This window comes from Zeus faber (assembly GCF_960531495.2).
Source record: "Zeus faber genome assembly, chromosome: 6".
In the NCBI taxonomy this organism is placed as follows: Eukaryota; Metazoa; Chordata; class Actinopteri; order Zeiformes; family Zeidae; genus Zeus; species Zeus faber.
Window position 1 is genome coordinate 12455697 of NC_137201.1, and position 22278 is coordinate 12477974.

Here is a 22278-nt window from a genome sequence, read left to right on the forward strand (position 1 = left end):
TATATACAGTGGATATATTGAGGTGTATGTGTGTAGAGCTGTCACAATCGTAGATATTATAGTTGACGATTGTTACACAAATAGTCTCTGTTCATTTTATGCCACTCAGTCATTATATTCTAATCTTATATGTAAGGGATAATGTGGCTGCATTGGTCTGGTCAATACCACAAAATAACAAAAATAATTTGAAAACCACCTGTCACTATTGACGTCCGCAATCATCCCTTCAAGTCTTCCATTGTAGTTTCTATGTAGCGTGACAAGATGGCTCCATTAGTTAGTGTTTAGCATCTGCATTAGCATGTAGACAGCATGATACAGGGATCTGAATCCAGGGGGAGAAGTGGTTGCCTGTAGCAACGGTCATTATTAACAGAAACTATGCCGTAAATAACTGACCGCTGATTACCACTCTGAATGGAGTATTCTACAGAACAGTGTAATAAGACAGTTATAATACAAGTCTACCTGTTTCAGAAGAGCTTTCTATTGACAGTGAATATAGGAACATAAAAATTAAGGTAGGCAGTTCATTTGCCTCAACCCAACTGTTGGAAACGCACCAAATTCACATTTTATTCACCGCAAAGTTTTCGTAAAATAGAAATCCATAAAGCCATTATGTAGTAATTGCGACAGCTCTATATATGTATGAATGCAAATTCTATCTCAGTGTATTCCTTACCTCATGCCACTCGTGGAGTGGTTATGGAAGTTCTGCAGCAGCTGGGGGAGGCCCAGCATGGCCTCGAACATCATGGCTGTGGAGCCCAGCGCCTCCACGAACAGCAGCGAGTCTAGCAGCAGCAGGGTGACCAGTGTGCACATCATGGTGAAGCCCAGGCAGAAAAGCAGGTAGTCCTCAAACACACTCCACCTCCAGAAGTAGCGTATGTCTAAATCTGGGGTATAAAAAAGGGAGAGGCGGAGTTCAATTACCGGGACTTAGACATTTTTACTGATGAACCACTTGACTAAAACATTTACTTTGGTCCAGAAATAGCTCTGTGCTGCCCACGCCACAAGATGGCTGTCATTATCGTCGAAACGATATGGATTCAACAAAGGAAAACATGACAGGTCTCTTCCGGCTAGGGGTCACCGTTTAACTCCCTTGGATTCTCAAATGTATGGTAGGTAAAGCAATCTTCAGGGAAAATGGAAAATGTTAAAGTGGTAATCCATAAAATTGTCTGAGTTGGGTGGATTACACTACAACTCCCAGAACTCCATTCAAAAACAACTTCCATTCACAACTTTTCTTTCTTCAAAACCTGCGTTTACCTTTGTATTGGCTCTAAAATGATCGCTTTTTTACCACTACACCTTGCTACTGCGGTGGCCATTCACTTGTTGTATATTCCCGATCAGTGCATTCTTCCATGGAAAGGCTGACCCTGCCACCAATGATGGAAAGAATATACACGTAGAAGAGCACATGCATAACGTAAATATGAAATCAGCAGAATGGCTGTTTCTTATAAAGTGTCAGTTAAATAGATAAAGGATGAATATCAAATATGAGATTTTTTCTCACAAAATAATCTTTTGGATTACCACACTAAAATATCACATGTCCCAGCAAAATACCAGACAGTCCATGACATCTGCATGTTAACAGCACTGCAACTCCTCTGGATGGATTTATTAAAAAACAATATATTTCACTGTTGACAGGTGATAAGTAATAAATACTAGGAATTAGTGGGTAACCCACCCACTAATGGCTGTGGTAGGGGAAGCGATATATATACAGTATATAAATAAGTGTGCACCTTTTTATGTGTGTCTACGCTTGTGCCTGTTCAGGTGAAAATGACTGCTTCAGCATGAAGGCACCGTGAAACTGATGGGGGGGGTAGGGAGAATGAGGGAACAGGGAGGTGAGGTGACGGGAGGAGGAGAGTCAGGGGAACCAGAGAGTGTTTCATTAAAGAATGTGCTGGAATTCTGCACATGCAGCACTCTTAAATCAATACAGCGCAAACCCATGTGCATAAGTAAATGAAACAGACAAATGACAGTGGAAAGCTTTTACACTAAAACGTGGGAGGTGAGCTTTGTTTATTACCGGTTGTATAGGCTCTTGTTATTACTCATACAACCCTGTTTACAATGTGTGACCTTTTGAACACTATTCCCCACACTACAATAAAACCCATGCTCTCCCTAGAAAGCTGCAGGGAGCTTGTAGCCTCATGCAACCTCATGTCAGCTATTTCTTAATTTTCTTCCTTTAAACGTAAGAAGTAGCCAGCGAGGAGCAAGGGCTGTAAATCCAATGAGAATTTAAAGTCCTGAGTGGTGCAGCGAGAAATCACATTAGGTGTGTTCATGATTAACAAATGGGATTGGAAATTGATTACCTGGCAGGCGGAAATCAATTGACTAACAGCGGATTTGCAATGTAAGAAAAATACGCTTTTCAGACGTTTTCTCGTGGAAAAAACGACGTTGAGGGTCTTTCCTAATGATTTCCATACAGTCTGTCGGATATAGTCTGTTAAAAGAACGGCATCTTCTTGAGGTACTCCCTTCATTGGCGTCTACCCTAAGATGTGGTGATTTCTGCCTGATTTATAGTTTTGGGTCAGGCATCATTTCCTCTGTGGGCCATTCATTCACTCCTTATACGTATCACCGGGGAGGTGCTTATGCACACCTTTTAGGGCTTAAATGCCCCATTCGTTTGGAAGTGGAAGCTGCACACAGCACAGAACCCTGGTTTCATGGGGGGGGATCACGGGTGCACCATCGCTGGCGCGCTGTGGGCACAGTCGGCGCGGTCAGAGAGGGAGCAATCGGTCCAGTCCCCCTGTCGCCCCTGTCCCCTCTGTAATTTCCGCCCCTGGCTGTGCCCCATTCCTATTTGCATTGAACAGCCGAATCCTATTCGGCTGACAAAATTCTGAGTCGGGTACAGCCCTCGAAATAATTATAATAATAATTAATAATAATCAGACACACACAAAGGAAATCCCCAATATGTTTAACGGACTGTCCCTCAACCACGTGCGTGGCGCGCAAAGCTCAAGTGACGAGAGGGAGCGGACTCAGCGGAGCAACTGAAAAGTTTCTTCAGAAGTCCTTGAACATAGGATGGAAGACAGTCCATGATGATTGATGATGAACTTAGCAATGAGGATTGTGTTTTATATTTCATATCCTCCTTTCATATCCAAAACAATACAATAAATAAATAAATAAATTTATAAATGCTGTATATATATATATATATAAATATATATATATATATATATATATATAAATATATATATATATATATATAATTTGCGGTGGCGACAGTATTGAGCTAATTAGCATGCAATACTGTGGTTACTTGACATACCCGAGTATTGCACGGTTATCTGATATATATCGGATATATCGTCACAGCCCTAGATACGATGTTGAGTGATGCTGAATAGGTATTGCCACACAGTTTGATGGAAGACATGATACATTAACAGACCAGGCAAGGGAACGTTTCCAATTCTCCCCCTCTAGTGAACTGAATCCACCGTGGCATCCTGGGATGGGCAGAGTAAGATGTTCTGTAGCGTGTGCAGCGCAGCGTGTTGTCGGCGTGAACGGCCAACTTGATTAATGGCTTTATTACGTAGCGCTACGTAAGACACAGCACCTGGAAATGACAGTGGAAACGGTGCCGAGAGACAAGGGAGACAGCAGGACCCACGCACACACTTGCTATCTTTGGAACAGCCCTTCACACACTCTTTCACACATGCACGATTTCGACGGTCTCTCAGAGCTTAAATGACGTCCATGCTTAAAAACGCCGGTGACGCCGATAGAAACCACCAGTAGAAAACCATGAAGTCTAATTCAAATGAGCCCTCTCATCCGCACTGGCTCGGCTTAAGAGACAGTGAGGGATGGGAAGAGAAGGTGGGGACTACAAACTGGATGTCATTGTGCTGGAGGTTTGGGGGAAGGGGGGCTGACAGCAGTAACAGTACAAGTTCCATTGAAGAAGGAACCAAGAATATTCTCACCTCCTTGAGAACAGTGCAAAGTACGGCCATTTAATTAGGAATTCCAAGTGGGAATTTTGGGGGGGCAGATTGCTCAGGCCTAAGTTTGCTGGGATAACAGATATTAGATCACAGCAACACAGCAGCACAAGTTCTCTTGCATGGGATTTGAATTAGAAATTAGTCTAACTTCAAAATTTCAATGTTTACGTTTTATAGCTTGTAGAATTCACAACCTTGCCAAACAAACAAACATTTACTGCGGGCGCCCATGCTTTCCCCAACAGAGCCAATGGAACGCATTGAACTCGGAAGTGGGAACTACCGACTCTGAATTACCGATTTCCAAGCTGTAGTGGAACGCATCACAACTCCCCTCCGTCCTGCATCACCCTCTGCGTTGCACCGGTCTTAAATTGCATCTTCCAACATTTGTTTTTCTTCCCATTCTCCTTGTCCAGACATACTTTACACTTCTGCCTCAACCTCCCCATGCCCCCACTCCGCCACCCGGAGGCGAAGCGTCTGGGGCCCTTTTTCAAAGAGCGTCCCGCCCAGGGGGGGTGGAGGTGTCTGGCGCGCCATGTCGTGGCTAAAGCTGCACTTCAAAGCCCCCGGAGACGAGGAGGACGCCCGGAGGAGCGCAGGGCTGGGGAGTCGGAGATCAAAACCTTTGAATTACTTAAGTGGCACAAAGGCAAAAATAACCCTGAGGAAATTAATGGGCACTCTCAGGACCTCGTTGGGTTGTGCTTATGTGCTTCTGTGAGAGGGGATGTGTGTGAAGTTTGTCACACATTATGTAATAACATTGCAGTTTTTAATAACTAAAATCATATCAATTTGACCTTTATTATGTAATAACAGCCGCATATTTAAATAATCTATCACATAATGTGCTGGTTATTACCTATTATGGGGGTTCCCACAATGGTGATGAATATGTTACAATTGTGTAATAACACACCATCATTGCCGTCTTCATTTATATTAAGTGTCATGTGTTGATGTGTTTTTGCCCGTTTGAGCCTTCAAGAGTAATGTTATCAAGTAGTAAAGTAAAAAATACATACATTTTGGTGTGTAGTTACATAGTGTGTTGAATTCTTGACATATTCATTATAACAAGTTGTAACCCCTGCAATACATAATAAGCACCATGTTATGTCATATGTGACCCACCGTGTACTTGACCCACGTCACATTTCGAAATTTGACATTTTTGTTTTTTCACATAATATCAAAGTGTAGAATCCGAGGTATCACTTGTATCAAGGTATCATCAAGCAAATATTTTGGAAGCTATGACTTTAGAGCTTTAAAGCATTTCCAGATATTTTGCAGCAAAAAAAATCATTTAGAAACAAAATTAGTGCTTTAAATGGTCACATTTGGATACTGCTGTAGTCCTTCAATGAGATATTGTCGAATGTGTTAATCTCAAATAATATAAGAATAATTCATTTCTAAAAAAAAAAGGAAAATGCATAATTCAAGTACAGCGCTGCGAAATGCGCTGGGTTGGGACGTGGTGGGTAACATATGGTATCACAAAATGCAGCAAAACGTATTGTGTTGTGTTAAAAGTGTTTATTACAAAGTGTGACAAGTTATTACATTGTGCGTTACAAAATTGAAAGGTCCATCGTTGTGTGTCTGTGTGCCTGTGAGTCCTGCTGCCTCATACCTCTTTTCCGCGGAATGAAATAACCCTAACACCAACCAACATCTGGCTTTTCTCTTTAATGGGAGAGGTTACACCTTGCTTTTAGTCCCGGGACAAATTACCCAGCAATAATCACAGGTTTTTATCGGCTCCAGCTCCAACTGGCAGTGATGGAAACTTGACACCCGGGTAGACAAACAAATTTTCACCCCTTTACCAACGCGATGCAACGCGCATTGATGTTCCAGACATTTGCATGTAAATAGACGGGAATATCCATGTATCATTTGATCATTTCATATCTGATTTAGAATCCCAAATCAAAATCAGAAGTTATTGACTTTTTTCCTGAATGCCAGACCATGAAATGTTTTAAGTGGGGGGACAACAACAGAGGACCACAACAGAGAAGCCTAACGCTCCCCGCCGGGCTCCGAGCCACGTCAGCAACCACCCCAAGCTGGTGTAGTGTTGAGTTCACGAATGATCCAATTCTTTTGAACACGTCAAAATACTTTTTTTCCAAGCTTTACAGTTTTATGTTGTTTGTTGAAGTTGCTGTCCGCTCTACTGTTTTGTTTCCAATCACACTGGAACCATGACATGCCCTCTTTCCGACGTGTTTGTGACGTTGAATGACACAGCAGAAAAAAACGAATTTGGAAAAGGTGTCAATCGCCTATTTTTAGTGGGGGTTTTTTTTGCTGAAAATTTTGGTGTAAGAACGGTATAAGGTAACAACGAAACTTGCGAAGTGGGAAAGAAGGAGAGAGAGAGATAGAGATAGAGAGAGGGAGAGAGAGATGGTCAACTAGTGTGGAAGGTAATATGGATGTGTTTCAAGCCAACATGGCTGTTAAAATGGACGATGACACCGGCCTGCCAAGACTCCCTGCTAACGTACTTTTACTGCACTCAACACTAATTCATCTCTTATTGTATTCAAGAGTAATTGCAATACAAAACTCGCAAAACATTATTTCTGCTGCTTCTGAGAAATGCAGCTATTTCTCTCATGGATCCAGACCAGCAGCCATCACAGAACACAATTCAATTCACCGTTTTAATTCTGCGCCAATAAGAGCCCCCTACGTTCCAGAAAACGACTTCCTTGTCATCTTTGTTCAAGTACCCCCCCGTGAAGCGTTCACAGTTACCCCCGACTTTTACTCTTCAAAACATTTACACACAATTTTTGTCTTGTTCCAGGCACTGAACCGTGCAGAAAGGCTGCGACAGAGAGGGAAGACAAATGGTGCCGGGGGTGAGATGACAGAATCATAAGTAGAAACACAGGCCGGACAGAGAGCGACAGGGAGGAAAGGCCGGTCGTCCGCTGCAGTGTCCAGCTTCCTCCCTGTCTCTGCTGCTTCTCACAGTGCATTTAGAATAATGCAAATGTGAAAGCAGCGCTCAGTAAGTAATTCTGGGCATATCGCACACACGTACACACATACACACTGTAACAAATTTGTAACCTTCCCTTAGGCTTCAAAGCTCACTATTTAATTTGCAATACAGTTGGAGCACCACTCACTGGATACCGATGGGACTCCTCAGAAACTCTGGGGGGAATTCCCTAAGAAGTGGTTTGTGGCCGCAAATACCACCATGAATTGCACATCAATTTGCATCTGATTTCTGTGCCGTTTCAAAAAATATATTGCACTAATAATATGCCAGCGCAAACACGCCCATAAAGTTTGGCAGCTGAGTGCAATTTGCTCTTGTTTTGTGGCGTCTGACTGCTATTATCCATGTGGAAAAGTGAAAAAGGGTAATAATTTCCCTTATTTACTATTCCACATGGAAAACTTTATTTACTTTTATTTAATAACGGAATATCTTTTCCTACTGATTGGATCTGATCGCTGGAAAATTACTGTCCAGCGACCCAATCAGTGTCAAGATCCTGCCCTGTGCTTGCTTGTTATGTCTCCCTCTGTCTGTCTCTAGATCCCTATGTCCCTCTCTAGCTCCCTCTGTCTGTCTCTGGTTTCTGCCACTGCACACCTGCCCCCAGCCAGCAACCTGCCCACCTGTCTTCACCTTCCTCGTCACTCTTTTTGTATTTAACCTGTTCCCCATTCACTCTGGTCTTGGTCAAATCGTTGTGTCTGTGTGTGTATTGAATTGTCGGTCCTTTTTACGATCCTGATTCCCAGAGAGCCTGCCTATTTCATGCCTGTTTCCTGATCCTGATTCCCTGCCTGCTTCCTGATCCTGATTACCCGTCCGTTTCCTGATCCTGATTCCCTGCCTGTTCCGGAACCCTGATTCTCTGTCTGTCCCTGGACCCTTATCCTCTGCCTGTTCCCCTAGAGCCTGGTTCCCTGCCAAGTCTTCCTGTTGACTGTTCCCCTGGTTTTGACCCCTGCCTGTTCCACATTAAACCTTGCACCTACTCCTGAGCCTTAGTTGTGTCCTGCATTTGGGTTCACCATACCGTAATTCTTAACAATCAGACGCGTAACGGTGAGATCCGTTGGGAGATCCCTGGGGGTCTGATCGCAAAATCCCTGTTGCGTGGTATGCTGAGTTCACACTACGAGATTGTGAGATGATTTTCTGCTCGCCGACAGGTTTCTGGAGATCGCCACATACCTGTTTTACTCTTCTTCTCTAGGTTTTTAATATATTTATTTTTTAAATTCTGTTTTATTCTTTTATTTTCTACAGTGATCAAATCCTGTCCTGCGCATGGTATTGCATGTGTTTTAGTGACAAAATGTAGGTTGGAGACCCGACAGATTCGTCTGGGATTCCTCCTTGTGAAAGATCCTCTAATGTGTGACCCCTGTCACCGAGCAGTCATGTAGTGTGAAACCACAAGAACACAAGATTCCTGATCACAAGACAGTAAGTTGTGTAGTGTGAACAGTACAGCGATCTGATGACTTTAAAAGTCGTGCAGTGTGCCCATGGCATTACGAGTACCCTGTTGGGGTTCTTCTGAGCCATTTGTGATTTTACAGCACATTATATGTGGTTACTTTAATATGAATAAAGTACTAAGTACAATCACAATGGAACTTTCTCTTTGTGTATGTGTGTGTACGGTGTGTGTGTGTGTGTGTGTGTGTGTGTGTGTGTGTGTGTGTGTGTGTGTGTGTGTGTGTGTGTGTGTGTGTGTGTGTGTGTGTGCAAGTGAGCATGGCATATTGTCGGTTGCAGTTAATTGTGATGCATTTTTCTTTCAGGTGACCTTTTGAAAGTTTGTATTGGATTAACTGCTTTTTTATCTTTGAATTAGTCCAAATCAAACAAACTGAATCAACAAATCCACATTGCTTTGCTATTATAATCAGACCTAACTGAGCTGTTGTACAAAATCCCACCGGGCCTTCCACAGGTTTAATAAAACGCTGCAAGCCCGAGACTTCCAAAGCCCATCTATTCATCGATATTGACAGTGTATCATTTGCATGAAATTTACGTCATTGCAATATTGACTCATGCAGAAAATACCTAATATGATGAATTCACAAGTCACAAGTTTACAGTTTCCTGCTTGGATGCCTTGTGAAAATATTCTGACTCTGCGTGCATTTTAATGGTGATTTCCGGCATGTCTCCCATAAAGTCAGAAGCTCTGAAGCTAAACACAGAGGCCAATAAAAGATTCAATGACACCAATGTAAATCTAGATTACTGCTGGATTCTGTGGCAACACCACAAGCAGCTAAACAAGCCAAATTAGTGCCAGCCCACACCTGCATCAGTATGCACTAGGGCGATGGCGTGTGTAATTGTCTCAGTGTTTAATGTATCTACAATAAACAATGATATTTACCAGCGTATGGCCAGTGTGACACCCAAACAAGGTGGTTCATGTGGTCTCTCTGGCTCTCTGCAAAAAAGTGACGTTTGTTTTTGTGTTTGTCGGTCTTTTCCTAAAGCTTTTCCCCCTCTAATTCTTACCTCATATGGGCTGAGGTGAGAATCTTCTAGGGCTGTACCCGACTCACAATTTTGTCGGTCTAATCAGAATTGGCTTTTTTATAGGAATATTCAACTATTTTTTTTCAGACTTCCCGTGAAGGCAGCATCATTTCCAAAACGAATTACAGTTTTATCGAGTCTCTGTGAACGCATCTTCGCTTCCAGCCTTTCAACATGCTTCCATTCTTCAAGCAAACTTCTCCACTTTCAAAAATCTTTTCAACTGCCTCCCTCTACCCTGACTGCTGATGACTTTGCCACCTTCTTCCAACTGCTTCTCTTCATGACACCACACACCACATAAATGTTCAGCTTTTATTTTACAACTGTTTTCACACATGCACAGCAACCCTGAAATTATCCAGACATTACTCAGAGGAGCTGAGTATGTGTAAACGCAAATGTCCGGACATTACCTGCACTTTACCCATCTAGCTACTCTGCATTATATCCGAATGAGTGGTATTTGTGAACAGAGCAGGTAATGACATCTCTATTATTTCATAGCAGTTATTTACCTTTGTGTGGATCTTTGTGCACAGAGCCCAGCTGCTCCGTACTCTTTTCTGCTTCCTTTTATATTCCTTTCCACTCTTTCATTTATATTACGTCCAATTACATGAAGTATCAACAGAAAAAAAAGTCGGTAGCCTTGTCCGCCATCTTGGGTGTGCTAAAACTCCACAGCATCATTGCGTCATGGGTCAGGTTCTGCCTTCTGCACGCTCTACCCAGGCTCTGCCCCTTGTCTAAACCAAACAGAGTATTTCCAGGTAGTGTAAACGCGTCTGACAGAGACAATCTCCTGTTGCGAGCTACATGTGTGAAAGGGTAACTCCGGACAATGACCGGACCTGATTATCCCGACATGGTCCGCAGTGCATTTGTGAAAGCAGCTCAAATCTGCTAGAAATCTTGGGATAGTGATTGATGACCAGCTAACCTTCTGTGAACAAATTTCCTGATCCATCTCCCAATCCTGCAGATTCACCCTGTACAACATCAGGAAGATCAGACAGTACTTGTCGGAGCACTCGGCACAGCTTGTCTTGGCGCTTGGCATCTCACGACTAGACTGCTGCAACACTGTGTGTGCAACGCACCTGGTTTTCTAACAGCCAAAGCGTACACATGTCACACCTATCGCATCTCTGCATCAAGTTCAAATCATTAATGCTGGCCTACAGGGCAGCTGGGACTGGATCTGCACCCACATTTATTGCATCATGTATAAGGCCACACGCCCCAACCCGCTCTCTGAGGTCTGCAAATGAGCGGCGGCTGGTGGTGCCTCCATTGCGTGAAATTAGTTCTCAATCCAGACTCTTCTCATGTGTGGTGCCTCAGTGGTGGAACAAGCTCCCCAGCTCATTACGCTCTGCAGAGACACTCACAATGTTCAAGAAACACAAGACCCTGCTCTTTCAAGAACACCTGAAAACCTGGCTCTATCTTAGCTATGACTACTCTTGTTTCTGTTGAGGTTGACTGTGCTTAAGTTGTTGTATTGACAACCACTAATAACGCATGAGTTGTTGATGTTGACTAGATGTTAAGTTGTTTGACATAATGCACTAACATGGACAGGAAAAAATTGCACTTACATAAAACACTAACGACACTTTTTATTATTTTTATTCATTTTCCATTACTTCCAGTATCTTGCAATTGTATCTGGTTGAATTAAGAAACAGGAGATCATACACATAAGTTTGATGTTGCTTCAATGGTTGATGTATGCTTTGATTATTTCTAGCCTAGCTTAATGAATAAATGTAATGTAAATGTAAACTGGAGAGCCGTGTCTTCATCTTCTAACGTAATATCAGAGAACAGGTCCACTAGTTAATCAATCACGGATGGCATCAGTCTCTTGGAAGGATAAGAAAAAAAAAAAAAAAAAGGTAAAATGGGTTGGCAGACCCCACTCCCCCCACACCCCCAAGACAACCTCTTCAGATCTGGAGGACAAAAAAACAACTAAACAACAACAAAAAAAAACCAGAAAAAAAACGACTGCTCGAATTGTAGAATCTCAATAGACTGATGATTCGACTCTTAGATTTTCAGGGGGCAGCCTTTGTATCTTCCCATTAGCCTTTCTCTCCTTTACCTTATGAACTGTTGAAGCAGGCAGCAGACACTGATGCAACATCACCATGACAGCTCGCAAAATGTGTAGGACCCACATCCGGGTCTACATCGATATGCTGTAGGGCTGAGAACAGGGGCCGCAAAAGCTGTATGTGGTGCTTAGATTTCATGTCATGGTGTCCCATCTTCCCTACCGTAACACTAATGTCTGATATAGCTCATTGCCCTGGAAATGCTCAAATAAGCATATATTTTATCTTGAAATGGAAATATTCTCAATGAGGCTCTCTAGGGGGCAAAATGCAAACAGTGACTGGCATTTTCAATGTGTGAGCATGTTTGAAGCACCCGATCGCTATTGAACGCTGTAATTGTGTAAACCAGGAAACTTCTATGATAGGGGGCTTCTTTTTATTAATGATTGTTTTCTCATACACGTTTCAACATTCCTAAATCACAACAACTCTCAAGGACTGTTTACATCACGATGCTGTAATTGTAGGGTGTGCGGAACGAACAGTTCTCTACCAAATGGTTCAGTGTCAAAACATACATTGTCAAACCCCTTGAAGAAAGACGACAAAATGTCCCAGGTAGCATAAGACATGAGCAGCAGCGTATCCTGACCCACACACGTGAAGAAAATGCATTATACGCACAAAGTGGCACGTGCAGCGTGGGAAAAAATTGGCAAAGGAGTGTAGCTAACCGGGCGGCAACGAAGGTCAGTGGACGTTCGATCAAAATAATGACTTTTAATGAGGCACCACTGCGCTAATCACTATAGGTTCAGACTGGGTGATGAGGTAATTATTCGCTGAGGAAGACGATGAAGAGTTTGGCCCGGTGTGTGTGTGCGTATGTTTTTAACAAGGTACGTTTCTAACAGTACACAGGTGAGGAAAAAGAACAGCTGGCAAGGAGAATTTCCAGGACCGCAACCTTGACTATAGGAGCTCTCGAGACAAGCTCATATTACTGTTTTTTTATAGTTTAATGTGCATGCCTGTCAGTTAATTTTCGATTCTCGATTTTTTTTCCCACTATCCCTTCAGCAGCAAACGGCTGCTATGAAAGATTTGGAGCGTGGCCATGTCTAGTCTATAGTACATGTTGGAATTTTGATTGTTCTGGTGTCTGTGCTATTTGTTTAGAATGAAAAGACAATCTTCTTCTTCTTCTTCTTTCGGCTGCTCCCGTTAGGGGTCACCACAGCGGATCATCTGCCTCCAAAACCTTATGTTCTGCAGATCTTCCTCCCTTACACCAATCGCCTGCATGTCCCCCCTCACCAAATCCAACAGCCCAACAAGATAACCAAAAGTTGATTTAACTTTTCTACCTGCCTTGTTGCACTAACTTTCTGATGCGCAAGTTGGAGCGATTTATATTTTTTTGGTGGAAAAAGCCATGAGGGTTAGCTGATGGAATAAGATTACGGACTGCTTTAAAGTCTCGGACTCGAATCTTGAAATCAACTCTCTTGGTGCAATTACTCCAAATGTCAGAATATTTTTAAATAGCACTCCAGGTTAATGTAAATCATTTGCAAATCTCCAGTTAAGTCTCTAATTTTCGCTCTGTCACTATTTTAAAGCAGGCGGCGACCACAAACTCATTGAGCACATTACAAAGGTCACGGAGGAGACAATTCAGAGGTTAAAATAAACTTGCAACCTTTTCCCAAATTTTTATTCGTGTTGATGTGTGATCAAAAACAGCTTAACTTCTTGGGTGAGTATTTGTCTTCCACCTTGGTGTTATATCTGCCACCGAAAGCTGTTTTGATTCTTTTAATTCTTAGTAAGGTGTACTCTTTCGCTTTCAAAAACGCTATTTCTAACACAGCTGGATATTCTATGGATAGCCTCTGGACTTGATGTTCTTAAATGCCAAATGCCAAGTCACTTTAGTCCATGAATCTATATATTACTGGTAAGCAATGGTATATTTATGTAAAGTTTGAAAACACACCTGTTCTGCAGCTGTTTATTTTGAGCTAAAATAGAAGCGGAAAGTCACGGCCTGACACAGTCCATGAACAGTGTAAATGATATGATCCTGTGTTCTCTCATATCCATAACATTAAAACTCTGGCCCAACGTGCACCATAATTACATTATTATATTCACACAAGCACCAGGGCAGCCACTGCCTCACACTATACATTTCTGCTGTAATACACGACACCTCACAGTGTTGAAATGATGTCTGAACACAACTAGAATGTACGCGTCTGTTAATGATATGATGTACACAGATTATGAAACACCTCCGATGTTAAATGTCAAGTGGAAGTCATCAACTGGGGGAAAGCTGATGCAAAGTCGAGGTGTGTTATGTAAAGCAAGGACGTGGTGATGAAGGTGACATTTCTATAATGGAGCGGCTCCCCCTTGGGCAGGGGAGGAGTCTTGAGGCGCTCATTGAGGCGGTATAGGTTAATAGTGGTCCTGCACCATCTATTATTTACACCTGCTTATCTCTATGGAGTGGAAGCCTCCGATTGACAATGTGTTCGGCCTGTTCGTCTAAGGGAAAAAATTGTTCTTTGTCCATCCAGCCGTGGTTTCCCTTATCTGGACCTCCTCCCGGTTTCACCCGGTCAGCGGCCGATCGCTATCAGACCCCGTCACCTTCAAACAAGCTTAACTTTGACCCCTGCTGCAACCGTGGCCGGTGTGGGATGTTTGGAAAGGACGCCTGCGTTCATCTGAATGCCTCCCCCCTTTCCCCCGACGCTCAGCCTCTTTCATGCCCACCCAACCCCATGGTAAAATGTGTGTGTTTACGTTTGTGCTTCGCCGGACGCTTGTTCCTCCACCTTCATCCTTTTGGTGCCAAGGTCATCACCGCTCAGCGTCTCCACTTCCCTCCGCCGCCTAGTTATAATACCCCAGACACATCGTTCTCTTCTGCATTCGCACTCCTCATCCGACCAAATAGTCCACCTACTGCCACACTCAAAATGAATCCCTCCCCAAAAAGTACCTTAACATAACCACTACAGAGGTGTTTTAGCTTGAAGTAGATTAATGCAGAATTGCTTTTCAAGGACTTCTGAACTATGTGTGTAGACAACAGATATTTCTTCCATTTGGACCAAATCTCTTATTTCCCAGGACATGGGTTTGATGTTCGTTTGTGACGTCTATGAGAAGTCTCCATTGGAGAGTCATTATGCATTTATGCCACTGCTTTACTCTACTCTTTACGCCTGTTTCAAATAATTGTGGGACAGTAAATATTTTGATTTTAAGTGTTTAATGAAAATGTTAAATTTTAAGAAAATCCTTGGAGGGGCTGCGCCAATGCTATGCAAAATCCTGAAAGGGGGAATTTCAAAATAATGGAAATTGTCCGTCGCGGGATTCCAGGTTTTACTTCGTACTTTTAGATTTATGTGCAGTGACAATAAAACATTTAAATAGTATGATTAAATCTATAATAAAACATACTCTTCCCACACAGTTCATTTATTGCATGAATAAAACGTGTATATATTAAATGTTTTACTTAAGAAATTATATTATTAATTTTAATACTACAATGTAGGAATATGTACAGTTAATTCACAATATTTTGTTCTACCAAGTTCTGGGCAGCTGCACCCAGAAGGTCGCGGCCTACAGAGCTGTCCATTGGCCGATGAGGTTCGACGACATCTGTGGTTCAATGTCAATTCTGACAGCAATATCACTATTCCCTAGAACTTTCAGTTATTTTTTCAATGTCTTTTGAGTTTAAAAGGAATTATAGAACTGTTTTTTCAATGTTTGTAAAGCCTTTTTTTGTACAATAAATTCTGAGTGTCTGTCTGTCTGACCATCTGAGTGGCATTTTCAGGGCCCTCCGGCACAGAGACATGGACAACGGGGATGAGAAGATACCAGTTTATTGTAGAGAGTGGGTAAGATGGAATAAGCCCTGGAGCAGATGGACAGCATATCATGACAAGGGCTCCTCTCCTGTGTGTGTGGGGGGATGGGGGTTTTACCTGTTGCTCATTAGACCAATCAACAAGCAACAGGTCTACAGCCACACTGATCCTGGGCCCCAATTACCTAGACATACCTAGCTTCCTTTTTTGTATGATTTGCGCCAGTTTAGCGGCCGCAGAAGCCACACAATCCTTTTATGAATTTGCCCCTCAGTCATTGTGACCAATAGAGCAAATTGATTCACCTGATTCAAGGCTTGTATTCAATGAATATTGACTGAAACACTCTAATATGCCAGGCCCAGGGTTCATTCTGATTAAATGTATTAATTAATTTAATTTAATTAAATGCAAGGACTTTCGAGTATGCTTTAAGCACTGTTTAATCATTTTCAAGGACTAGAAGGAAGGAAGATAATACATTATCAATGTGACCTTTATAAATTGCAATATAATATAATTTTAGTCTCATTGTCTATTATTTATATGATAAAATTTATATATATTATATATATACTGTATATGTACACAGATCAGCCACAAGATTAAAATCACTGACAGGTGAAGGGAATTGCGGTGGACACACGGTCGGCATGGGCACACGCAGCCCCATACACAGCAAGCTGCAATTCACTGAGTGTTCTGACACTTTTCTATCATAGCCAGCATTTAACTTTTTCAGCAATTTGTGCTATAGTAGCTCTTCTGTGGGATCCAACCGGACAGGCGAGCCTTTGCTCCCCACATGCATCAATGAGCTTTGGGATGCATGACCCTGTTGCCAGTTCACCGGTTGTCCTTCCTTGGACCACTTTGTGGAGGTACGAACCACTGTATACCGGGAACACCCCACATGAACTGTCGTTTTGGAGATGCTTTGACCCAGTCAGTGTCAGGGTTTGTCTCCCCTTGTTTTCCTATTCTTTTTCCCCTGTCTTCCCCTCCCCTCCTGTGTGTCCTGTCTCTGCGTCTGGAGGCAGGCATGGTCCTGGATTCTTACCTGTTGGCTCAACCACACAGCTGCGGCTTATCTACTCCAATCTAAAAGCAGTATTTAACCCCGGGAGCTTCACATCTTCCTTGTCAGATTGTACAGTCTACAATGCCATTTACTCATCAGTCAGGCCGTCGCCACCTCTGTCTATGGTCTTCGGTCCCTGGTCTCCGGTCTGGAGGAATCTCCATGCCTGCCCACCCACGCTCTTTGCCTGTTTTGGACTTTGAGGAACTAACCGTGATTGTCCGCAATAAACCACATCAGCTTTCAAGTCTGTGTTCTGCGTCCTTGGGTCCCAAATTGCATATTATTATAATGTTTGATTTCTGGATTCATGCAGCAGATGCGCAATGGAACGAGGAAGCGCTGAGAGGAGTGTTTATTAAAGGTCTTAATGAACGAATGAACTGGTATCTCGGGATGAACCACCTCACTTCAGTTCTCTTGTGTCCCTAGGTATTAAGCTGGATAATTGCTTGAGAGAGAAAGACTTGGAAAGATCAGGACACTCTCATTTTCCTGCCGCTCCGTGCCCCTCTCCACCAGCTTACAGGGATCCAGGAGTCCCCCCTCGGAACCAGTCAGCTCTCGGGACATCCAGCCACTCCAGCAGTAGAGGAGCCCATGCAGGTGAACCAAGCTCACCTCCCCTTAGTGAGCACGAATGCCGCATACGGGCGGGTGAGTGCATTTACTGTGGGGTATTGGGTCATTTTCCGGCTGCTTGCTCCAAACGGCCAAAAGGCTGGGCTCGTCATTAGTGATGGGGGTATTGGCGAGCCAGATTAATTCCTCCCCCACCCAAGCTCAGACTCCAAATCCCTGCCACTCTCTGCGCCAACCAGCTCTCTCTACCTCTGTGAACCCTTATTGATTCTGGCGCAGAGGATAATTTCTTGGATCAAAGGATAGTTGCTCAGTCAGGAATCACTCTCGAGCCCTTGGAGAAACTACGCATTGCCAATGCGTTGGACAAGAGGTGTTTGGCTCGGGTTATGCACCAGACTGCACCTGTAACCCTGGTCCTGTCAGGTAACCACCATGTAACCATTAGGTTCAAGGTGATATCGGGCCCCAGTACTCCATTGGTTATTGGCCAACCCTGGTTACAGAAGCACAACCCTCACATCGACTGGTCTGTGGGTAGGATAATTGACTGGAGTTCACTCTGTCACTCCTGCAGATAGTGCAATCGAGGTTGACCTCACCACCACCAGAACCCCCGGACTTGTCTTCACTTGTCTTCGGACTGCCACCCCATAGACCTTATGACTGTGCCATTGATCTTCTGCCTGGAGCTCGGTTGCACTCTAGTCACCTCTACAACCTGTCTCGTCTGGAAAGAGAGGCGATGGAGAAGTATATTAAGGACTCTTTAGCCGCAGGTATTATACTCCTCTCTTCACCCCCTTTGGGAGCGGGTTTCTTCTTTGTGGAAAAGAAAGATAAGACCTTGAGACCCTATTTTGATTCCCGCGGTTCAAATAATATTGATTGACCAATTCTCCAGCCGTTTTCGAAAGCCCTGGCAAATCATGTTTTAAGAGACTTTAAGAGACAACCGTTTCGTCTTTGTGTACCTAGATAACATCCTCATCTACACGAAACCTGGAAATGTTAGTTTCACTCCAACGCTGATTTAACTAGGCTACGTCATTCAGAGTGGGCAGGTGAAGAAGGACACAGAAAAGATCAGGGCAGTGTCAGAATGGCCAAAATTGGCCTTCGATAAAGAACCGCAGAGGTTCCTTGGTTTTGCTTACTTTTATAGGAGGTTCATCAGAGACTTCAGCAGAGTTGCAGGCCCCCTTACCAGACTCATCTCCACCTCCATTATATTTGTCTGGTCCCCGGAAGAGGACTCCTACTTTGAGAGATTAAAGGCACTGTTCACCTCTGTGCCTGTCCTCACCCAGCCTGACTCTACCCTTCAGTTCATCGTGGAAGTGGATGCTTCGGAGACCAGAGTTGGATCGGTCCTGTCCCAGCGTTCTGGTCCTGACCAGAAACTTCATCCCTGTGCCTTCTTCTCCCGTCGTCTGTCCCGTGACGAAAGGAATTATGATGTCGGTAACAGAATTGTTGGTGGCGAAATTGACCCTGGAAGAGCGGAGACATTGGCTTGAACGGATGAAACACCCGTTTGTGGTTTGGACGGACCATAAGAATCTAGCTTATATCCAGTCTGCTAAACATCTGAACTCAAGACAGGCCCATTGGGCGCTGTTCTTCAGCAGATTCAATTCAACAACAATCTCTGAAACCAGGGAGCGAGACTGTCTTGTATCCGTTCTTGTACAGTGTTTAACATTGGTCCGAAGTTCTTCCTTCCCTGGTGGCACAAGTGATGTGTTGATGGAAATTAGGCAGAACTTTTTAAAGGTTTGCCCTGTTAAAGTCCCCAGCTACCACCACAGCCACGTCAGGATGTTTGTTTTGAAGTACACACAACACATCATATAGGTCCGATAGTGCTGTGTCGGTGTCCACTTGCGGTGGAATATAAACGGCTGTGATGATGACAATGCTGAATTCATGGGGGATGTAGAATGGATGGCATGAGATGGTCAGCTGTTCCAGGTTCGGCGAGCAGGAACGGGAGAGAGTCTTCAGGTTGTTGGGGTTACACCAGCTGCTGTTGATCATGAGGCAGTTGCCTCCACCCTTGTAATTCCCGGACTCCGCCGATCTGTCGGCGAGGAACACGGGGAAGGACTCGGCTGGAGGTATGGCATGGTCTGGCATGCCATACCACCATACCATACCATTGCAGTGTCTTCATCAGGCAGAGGACGCAACAGTTTCTTGTGTCCTGTTCGAAATGTAATCCTCGCCCAAGGTCTTCCATCTTATTTTCCAGGGACTGGACATTGGCAAGAAGGATGCTGAGCAGAGGTGGACGGTAAGGTTGCATCCTCATCCTGATCTGAATGCGGTTCTTACCGCGGTACTTCCTCCAGCGGCGCTTCCGTGGAACAATGACTGCATGGTTGTTGCTATTTTCTTTGTTGAAAGTGTTGGCGCATAGAATCTCCAGCTGCCACTCTGGATCAGCGGATAAAATGTCCCAAAGTTTCTCTTCCAGGGAATTTTTTACATCCACGAGTGTATCACGGTCGTAGGAGAGCACTGCCGATGAGTTTTTGATGGATATGTTGTAAAATGGGCGTAATCTACACGGAGCGTTTGCGCAGGCATCCATAGGGGGCGACACCAAGCAGCGATCTGTGTGTGTGCGTGCATGTGTGTGTGTGTGTGTGTGTGTGTGTGTGTGTGTGTGTGTGTGTGTGTGTGTGTGTGTTAATCTCATTGTCATCTACTAGAGTCTATGTCCAACCATTCTGGATTAACGTTTCATTTCCCTGGTATAATCTGTTGTAAAAGCGATTCTTTTTTAAAATTACGTTACCATTTCAATAACAAAATCAGGTTGAAGCATGTTGAAACTACCTCAAGGACCCGGTAAGAACCCTGTATATACAGTAGATGCAGAGTTAAATTTCTTAACCGCTGCCCCACCTTTAGGCAGGCGATCCCATGTGATAGCGAGGGGATTGGAGACGTCTGGGGATTAAGAAGGAAAGCGGGTCAGGATGAAGGATTAATTTGGTTGGTATCAGGGATGAGAGAAGGACAATGCCAATGAAGGCCTGTTTTATCTCACTGCCTAATAGAGGTTACACTGTGGGATTATAGGGAGCAAGGAAGGAAAAAGTGGGAAGTCGGATTGTGGGAAAAGGCTGGTGGTGCAGGGGTGGGGTGCGGAGGTTGAGGGCAAGAGAGAGAGAGAGAGAAAGAGACAGCAGGAATAGGAAGGCCAGAGAGGAAAAAGGGCACGGGCACCAGAGAGGAGGAAGGAGACGAGTTACATAGAAAAGGGAAGACATTTCAAGAGATGGAAGTGGAGGCTGCAGTGGACACTCCAGCATCTTAACTGCATCATTTTATCAAATTGAAGGGGGAAGAAGAACCAAAGACTGAATGAGAAAGGACTATTGTTGTAGCTAGTATTGGTGGTATGTGAGTGTGTCTGTGAGGAGTGTGTCCGGTTTGTAGACTGGCTCCATTTCTACAGCTCAGGGCTCATGTGTTTTCTGAACCAACGAGCGGCTTTCAATTACTTGTGCCAATAGTTCATTTGTAAAGCTCCAGTGGAGTCAGAGGGCTGTGAACACACACACACACACACACACACACACACACACACACACACACACACACACACACACACACACACACACACACACACACACACACACACACACACACACACACACACACACACACACACACGATTAGTGTGAGGAACCAATATAGCAGGAAGAGTTAACTTACAAGGTCATAGCAGCTCACTTGTGTAAGTCCTACAGGAGCATGAAATGGGACACATTTATTTTCCTTCTATTTGTTATTTGAGATATTTAATCGCACTTTTTCTTCCGCATGCTCACTTGATACTGTGCGGTCCAAATGTCTGAGTTGATTGCAAGCATTTTTGATGTCATCATTATTCAAAAACCAACGCAACCAATAGATTTTATTTAATAGTCAAAGCAGATGTTTTAGAACTAGATCATTTGGAAACCCTTATATGAATGACAAATTAATCAGAATATTTTGCACAACTTGAACTGACATGATTATGCAAATGTTGACACTTACACCCACACTGGGTCAATTATTTAGGTCTTTTGCAACTAATATAAAATATTTATAGATGGGTCCCTATAACATTGCTGAACTTGAAAAAAAAGGATTTCCGTTCAAAATATTTTCTATTTGCAGTGGGCCAAACCGTTCTTACTCATTTTATAAAAACTCCCAGTGTTTAAACTGCAGCTAAATTAAGTTTTTTTGAAGGGGTAGTTCATCGCAGATTGAAGAGACTTTCACAAACCATTAACTTTAATCAAAAGAGAAGTCAGACCTGAGGAGATGATAGCGTCTGAAGATGAGTAAACCGAGGGGATGTCTTTATTTTTTCAATGTTCACCCAGATTAAATTCAAAATATCTCATGAACTTTAACTCTATCCCTTCCTGGGAGAGGATGTTAAAATTTGTGGTGTTTTTTTGTTGAGTTTTTGTTTATGGCCTCATGTCCTGTGAGACATATCGGTTAAAAATACCTCTTGTCAAAGTAATTATTAACGATTTTGAAAGAGCGGTTCATCGCTCATCATTCCGTAATTTAGAGTTGCAATTTTATATTTTTGTAGACAGTGAAGGAAACGTGAAATTTCACTGAGAGTTCATTATAATCAGTTAACAACGTAGTTGCCTTCTTTCGTAAATTTTATATTAAGTTAATGTAAGTAAGCAACTCAGTAAGAGTTTGACTCTTACAGCATATTTCAAGTGAGGTGTAATTGAGGCTTTGAATAACTGAGTAAACACAGATTTACAAATGATCTTATTAGACCAACAATAGTATTTACCCTGTTAACTTGCTGCTGTATGTGTTTATTTATATCTATGAATTTGTGTCACTATTTCCACCCTCAGATCCCATTATGTAGTAATTCCCTTTCTGTTTTCCCTCAAGAGAACTAAGTTTACACATATTTGTGTGAAATTTTAGCAATTCTTTGCCAATCACTTTTGAAGATTTCCCAGAAGCCTTTACTGAAGTATATTGATAT

General features: G+C 43.2%; 1 protein-coding gene across 1 annotated transcript in view; it reads right to left on the minus strand.

Annotated features, from left to right (window-relative positions):
* The window catches only part of LOC307231418 (solute carrier family 66 member 2), a 64850-nt gene that overhangs the window by 23514 nt on the left and 19058 nt on the right, over positions 1–22278 (minus strand). Inside the window, exon 4 of the mRNA XM_080002117.1 lies at positions 689–905. Coding sequence (XP_079858243.1) covers positions 689–905 — 217 coding nt within the window. The remainder of the gene's footprint in view (positions 1–688; positions 906–22278) is intronic.